Source organism: Tauraco erythrolophus, chromosome 5 (assembly GCF_009769465.1).
Source record: "Tauraco erythrolophus isolate bTauEry1 chromosome 5, bTauEry1.pri, whole genome shotgun sequence".
NCBI classification, from domain to species: domain Eukaryota; kingdom Metazoa; phylum Chordata; class Aves; order Musophagiformes; family Musophagidae; genus Tauraco; species Tauraco erythrolophus.
The window spans coordinates 22,242,394-22,249,063 of record NC_141469.1 but is presented as its reverse complement, the minus strand read 5'-3'; the positions used below and the strand labels follow the sequence as shown (position 1 = coordinate 22,249,063).

At 60.7% G+C, this 6,670-nt stretch overlaps 1 protein-coding gene across 2 annotated transcripts in view; it reads left to right on the top strand.

The window, feature by feature from the left end:
- Nucleotides 1-426: 426 nt before the first annotated feature.
- Nucleotides 427-6,670, top strand: part of RAB11FIP5 (RAB11 family interacting protein 5) — a 42,884-nt gene continuing 36,640 nt past the window's right edge. For both annotated transcript variants that reach the window (XM_086612460.1, XM_086612459.1), the window contains exon 1: nucleotides 427-812. In XM_086612460.1, coding sequence (XP_086468586.1) covers nucleotides 427-812 — 386 coding nt within the window. The remainder of the gene's footprint in view (nucleotides 813-6,670) is intronic.

The following is a 6,670-nucleotide window of genomic DNA, read 5'->3' as shown; positions in this document are numbered from 1 at the left end:
CGCTGCGTGCTGCGTCCTGCGCCCCGCAGCCCCGGTGCACGCCCAGGTCCGGTGCCCGCCCCGTGCCGGTCCGGTGCCCGCCCCGTGCACGCGCCCCCGCGCACCGCTCCCCCCATCAGCCCCTCCGGGCCGGCGGGGCGGGGCGGGGCCGGCGGGCGGAGAGAGGCGTGGCCTCGGGGCGGGGGCGGGGCTAGAGCGGGGCGGGGCGTGGTCTCGGGGCGGGGGCGGGGCTGCGGCCGCGCGCGGGGGCGGGGCTAGAGCCGGGGCGGGGCGGGGCGGGGCGGGGCGGCCGGTGGCGCTCGCGCTGCGGCCCGGCTGCGGCAGCGGCGGCGGCGGCGGAGCGGGGTCCGGCCCGGTGCGGCCCGGTCCGGTTCCGTCCCGTCCCGTCCGGTTCTGTCCGGCCCGGCGCTTCGTCAGCGTCCCGCCATGGCGCTGTTGCGAGCGGGCGCGCTTCCCTCCGAGGGGTCTCCGGCCTGGCTGCCCACCCACGTCCAGGTGACGGTGGTGCGGGCCCGCGGGCTGCGGTGCAAGGGCAGCGGCAAACCGGGCACCAGCGACGCCTACACCATCATCCAGCTGGGCCGCGAGAAGTACAGCACCTCGGTGGCCGAGAAGAGCACCGGCAACCCCGAATGGCGGGAGGAGTGCGCCTTCGAGCTGCCCCCCGAGCTGGGCTCTCTGCCGGGCCTGGCCCGCGGTGGCCTGGTGCTCACCGTCATGCACCGGGCCCTCGTGGGCATGGACCGCTTCCTGGGCCAGGCCCTGGTGCCCCTGGAGCCCGCCCTGCAGCAGGGCCGCGCGCCCGACGAGCGGTGAGTGGGTCCCGCCGGGCACTGACCGACACCCGCAGGGGCAGAGCAGGGGAGGCCTCTGGGATGGGTGTCACGCATCGCAGTGGGTGGGGTGCCATGGGGTCCACGTGTGCCCCAGGGAGGGCATCGCAGTGGATGGAGTGCCATGGGGTCCACGTGTGCCCCAGGGAGGACATCGCAGTGGGTGGAGTGCCGTGGGGTCCACGTGTGCCCCAGGGAGGGCATCGCAGTGGATGGAGTGCCATGGGGTCCACGTGTGCCCCAGGGAGGACATTGCAGTGGGTGGGGTGCCATGGGGTCCACATGTGCCCCAGGGAGGGCACTACAGGAGACGGGGTGTGGGGAGGTCCATGTGTGCTCAGTGAAAGGGCTTTGCAGGATGTAGGGCATCATAGGGTCCCTGCATGCCTCAAGAAGGGTGTCGCTGGGGACAGGGAATCGTGGGGACCGCGCATGCCCCAGGAAGGGCACTGCAGGAGGTAGGGTGTGGTAGGGTCTGTGCATGCCCCGGGAAGGGCGTTGTGGAAGGTAGGACATCACAGGGTCTGTTGACACCCTAGGGAGAGTGTCACGGGGAGGAGGGTGTCACGGGTCCAGGCATGCCCCAGGAAGGGCTTTGCAGGGGGTCATCCACCATCAGAGGGGCTGTGCATGCACCAAGAAGGGTGTCTTGGGGATGGGGCACTGCAGGGTCCATGGGTGTCCTGGGAAGGGTGTCACAGAAGACGGAGTGGCACAGGGTCTGTGCATGACCCAGGAAGGGCATTGCCGGGTACAGGGTATCGCAGGGACTGTGGATGCTCCAGGAAGGGCATCACAGGGGATAGGATGACATGTGTGCTCCAGGAAGGGTGTTGTGGAGGATGGGGTGTCTCAGGATCCCTCTGTCTCCTTAGGAAGGGAGTCGTGCGAGACAAGGCATCACGGGATCCTTCCTCCCCCTGGGAAGGGGGTCCCACGGGACAGAGTGCTGTGATGTTCCTCTGCATGCCGGGAGGGTCCCCCTTGGCAAGCTGTGGCACAGGTGCCCACGGTGATTTGTCCTTCTGATGGCTGTGATGGCTTTGCAGCCCCCACCGCTCGGTGGGGCCACCGGTGTGACCTGGTTTGTCGTGGTGCTGCTGCAGGAGGGTCCCCCAGTTCAGGGAAGCGAACCCCAGCCCTGCGTCACCTCCGGCATAAACTGCTGCGTATGTGGGATTTGCTGTTCTTCCTCCTTCCCCCAGAAGGGTTTAAACCAATAATTATGTTTTCTAGCCTTTGCCAGGCAGAGAAGTGCAGGAATGTGGATGGAATTCCTTTAGGGAAGAAGTTTTTTGAGCTTTGCTCTATGCAGACCTGGCTGGGCTGCTGTGTGCCTCCAGGAGCATCCCCGCTGCTCGCTGGCTCCCAGGACCCGAGGAATTCGGCTGGCTCGCTGCCTGAAGCTGCAGGCTTGGAGAGGAGCCTCCTTCACCCTCCTGCTCAGGGCACGGCCGGGGAGGCGGCTGAGGGAGCGCCGAGGCTTGGCAGACGGCACAGCCTCGCTCCCAGAGAGCGGGATTAGCGTGAAAAGGGGTTGGAAAAACTTTTCCTGGGGAGAAATGCAGCTCGTTTGCATCCGCAGCCCATGGGGACTCCTGCTTGCCCTAAAATGGGAGTATGAGCATGGAGGAAAAGTGACTAACTATGGAGTTAGTGTCTGAGTGTTTCCCCCCCAGCCTTTATTTTGCTTTTATTAGCGCTGCCTGGAGAATGGGCGGTGTCGGAGAAGCTGGATCGGAATTCTTCGGGCCTAATTCAAACCAGCGTCGTGCGCAGACTTCAGAGCCTGCGAGCCGACCTGCAGCCTTTCGGGTGCGCCGAGAGAGACGTGTTGTTTTGGCACGGGAAGATGTGAGACAACTTTCCATCCTCTTTGCGGTTTGGGTAGCGAGCCCTGCGCCGGGAGCCGTGTCTCGAGGAAAGCCACGCTCTTGTTGGCAGAGGTTTACGAAGCCCTGCAAAGCAGGGAGCCCTGCGACAGTCCCGCAGGGATTTCAGGAGGCTGAGCCTGTGGTCTTGTCTCAAAGGTCTCGGCGTCAGGGGCTGTTAATCCCACGGGTGCAACGTCCAACATGGCTGGACCCTGTGCTGCCTGTCACGGCTGCCCGTCGCTCCGGTGGCACCGTTACTGCAGCCCAAGGAGGGAATCTGGGCTGCGAGGCAGGAGATCCTCAGGATTTTTGCTGTCCGTTTCCCTCCCTTCCTGTAGCTTCGCTTGCATAAGGAAAATTAACTTCCCCTCGCACCATTCAGGATCGCAAGAGCTTTTAAGGCTCTTTATCTTTGCCCGTGGCCCCCGATGATGGAAGCGAGCACGGAAAACATGACGGAGAGCTCTTACCCTGCGCCCTGAGCATCTCTGTTTGCTCAAACCCCTGAGCTGGAAGGTGTCTCGAGGGTGGGTGGCAGGTCTGCAATGTGGAAGGCGCTGCACTTTTTTTAGGAGGGGAGTCCTGAGCGCTGGAGCTTGTGGAGAAGGGTTGGGGGGAGCCCCAGCAGTCTGGCTCCGCAAGCCTTGTAAGCTTCCAACAACTTCAGGTGTCTGGTTCGGCCCTGCTGCAAACAACTTTGTTTAGGAGGAAATTTTAGTCCCAGATTAAAAACGAGCAAAGCAAACACAGGCTGCCCCCGCCTCCGGGACTGCACTGCGGAGCGCGCCCAGGCCTGTGCAGCGCAGATAACAGTTGGCCCCCGAGCGAGGGATGTGTGAGTTGAGTCTCTGCCATACACTGGTTTTTAGGACCCCATCTGCAGTCCTCACTCCTGGGCATAAAACTGCTGCCAGTTGGAATGGGATCCTGCTTAAAAAAAAAAAAAAAAAAAAAGCCTTGGTTGTCAGCATGTTGACCTTGCTCTCGTTTTCCTGCTGATTTTTGTTGCACGGAAACTTTACTGGCGATGATTTTTATCCTTATTTTCAGCTCGATGGAAAATGTTTTGTCAAACTTGGACTCTCCTCCAGGAACGAGCCGTCAGCCGGCGTCCAGGGGTGTTTACGAGCTGCCTCGTTCAGCTGAACGTCTCAGTCGTTTCAGTGTTTTGCCCGGGAGAAAATCAACTCTTGGATTTGCACAAGAGCAGTCTGAGAGCTCTTGTGGCCTCTTTGGGCATCCCAAGGCTTGTCCCACACTCAGCCAGCTCCAAGGCTTGGGGTTGGCAAGCGCAGTAACTGCTGAGCATCGTTTCTCCCTTTCCACTTGAGCCGTGCCGTGCTTTTATTTTTCACCCGTGCCTTTTACTTCCGTGCTGAGCCCGATGCGCATCCCTGGACACGGTTCCTTTCCACATCAAAAAACTCCTGCGCCGTGGCCCTGCCCGGGCAGGATGCTCCTGCTCCTCACCTCTCCCTCCTGTGACTTGGTCCCTGCGGCTCTCTCTCCTGCCTCATTTTTTGGGAGCCCAAAGCCCAGCGCTGTCAGCAGGGTAAGACCATGCAATAAAGTGTTTGCGTAATGGCGTGGTGACCATCACTGCGTCTGGCCATAACGCTCTGCCGGTGGGTCCTCGAGCGCTGCCAGCTTGGCACAGGTTTTCAGGGAGATGTGGTTGGTTGGTGGGGTGGTCAGTCCTTCCAAAACACAGGCTCAGCCCAGCAGAAGAGGGTTTTTTCTCTGTGCTTACAAGGCAGCTATTGCTTCTGCTTCCTGACATCCAGGAAATGCCGTTGTAGTCCCCTGCGGGGGCTCATCCTGCCTTCCCTGCAGCGTGGCAGCGAGCCGGGGAGCGTACCTCTCCATCCACCCCCATCAACAGAGCATCTGGAGAGGGTGGAAGTGCCTCCAGCTGCAGCGAGATGAGGCCTTCGATCCGACACCCGTCAGGCTGTGTTTTCCCCTTGGCCAATGTGGTCTGGTGGGTGGGTGGCGTGGCAAGGTTATGGCGTTGGGGAGGGCAGCAGGTAGACAGTAACGCCTGCGGGGTTGGACCTTGGACTTGGCTGCGTGGGGGCCCAAAAAGACCTTGATTTTGCTCCGTGGACTGCAAGGCCAATGACAGGGAGGGATGGTGGGCACCCAGAGTTTCCTAGGCTGTGCAAAGAAAAACCCTAATTGTTGTTACCTCCTCTCTCCCCCTTTGAAATACCATTTTCATTTGCTTTCTTTCCCTAAGACCTCGCAGCCCCATGGCGAAGGGGAAAGGTTAAAGCTGTGAGCCTTCCAAGGCGAAGCTCTGCTTGCTGTGCCAACACCGGGCTGCTGGAGCTCAGTCTTCGGAGAGCAAAATTCAGGGCTTCGCAGTGCTAGGATCCTGTGGGTAGGGAGACAGGGAAGTTGTCTTGTGGAGTTGTTACCTGTGCAAAATTAGCCCAGCTCTAAATTCCCCAAAGCTCTCCCTGCCACAGTTCCCTTTACTTGTTCCTGTCCCTCCCCAGCTGTGGAGGGGCTGGGGCCGGTTGCTGCAGGGATTGCCCGGGCAGCCGCAGCATCTCCACCCTGGCAGCAGGAACAAGACACTTTGCTTCCCGCTCTCCATCGGCGAGGAAGCTACTCGGAGTACAAAACCTTTCCTCTGGGTGCTAAGCTTTTGTAGATGAAGTCCTGGAGGCCACCGAGGCTTCTCCTCTCCCCTTGCTCAGTGCTAGGGCAAGGCTCAGTGGAGAAGGGATAGGGGTTTCCTTGGGCTCGGAGGGAAGGTGTCATGTAGTCAGACCAAGACAACTGGCAGAGCTGGTCGGAGAAGGAGCTCGTCAGCCCCATGACTGCCTGTAGCTACGTGGCTTAGCACGGGGAGGGAGAAGCAGCATGGCTGAGGGGAAGGAAGGGGCTGAAACAGAGGTGGCTCAAGAGGGGACGTTGCTCTGAATTCTCTTTGGCCCCAGGGTGCACTGAGAAGCCCTCTGGAAGATCACACCATTGCCCAGTGATGTGTGCTGCCCGTCTGCTCAGCAGCAGAGCAGCGTTGGGACCTCGGAGGGGCGAGAAGCACCCTCAGGGCCAAGGGATGGTGGCTGAATCCCTGCCGGGGCTCCCACGCTATCTGTTGGTCCTTCTCGAGCTAAGCCCCATGCCAGGCACTCTTCCCTTCCCCTTTGCTGGTTGTACCCATCACGTCCCCTCCTTAATGTGGCGAGAGTAGATGGGTAATGTGCTTTCCGTGCCACTGTCCTCGTGTTTCCCCCAGGCATGGACCCACTCTCATCTCTTCTGCCAACCCCCCTGTCAGCCCATGGCATGCTTGTGGCCATCGCCCTCCCTCGTTAAATTAAAAGCAGTGGAGATCGTTAGCAGCAGAGCACGCACTGTGGCCTGCGGGCTCTTGGCTGTGGCATCTCTATCAGATGCAGTGGTTTGTGCTCGTTGCCGTGCCCACCGTGGCTGGGGCTCCTGGCTGCATCTCTTATGGGAGATTTTCGCACCCGAGGTCGGAGTTCGCGTTCTGCTCCCTATCAGGCAAAAGCCAAATCTCTGCAGCCGTGTCCTCCGCACGTCTGTCCTTAAGCCTGGGAGAGAAAGAGACCTTGCAGCAGGGCGGGGAGGAAATAGCTGCTTCGTGATAGTTGTGGGATGGAAAGTTTTAATAGAAGGGCAAACAGCCCTCTTCCCTGAGGCCTCTGCTTGGAGGTGCCCAGCAAGGCTGCTGAAGGTCTTTGGGGTGGCCGAGAGTAGCAGCGAGGTCCTCAGACACCTTGGCCTGTGATGAAATCCTTGTTTTGGGGCTGGAAAGGCAGCTCTGAGAGGTTGTTGCAGCTCAGCCGAGCCAGGAAACACCCTGTTGTGTCGAAACGCCACTGAGGAGGGGGAGGAGAGGGTTAGTGCTGCCAAAAATCGGGTCGAGATGCTCTCTGTGGTGCCAGAGGCAAGGCTGGGCAGGAGACGGTCAGGTGTTGGGATAGA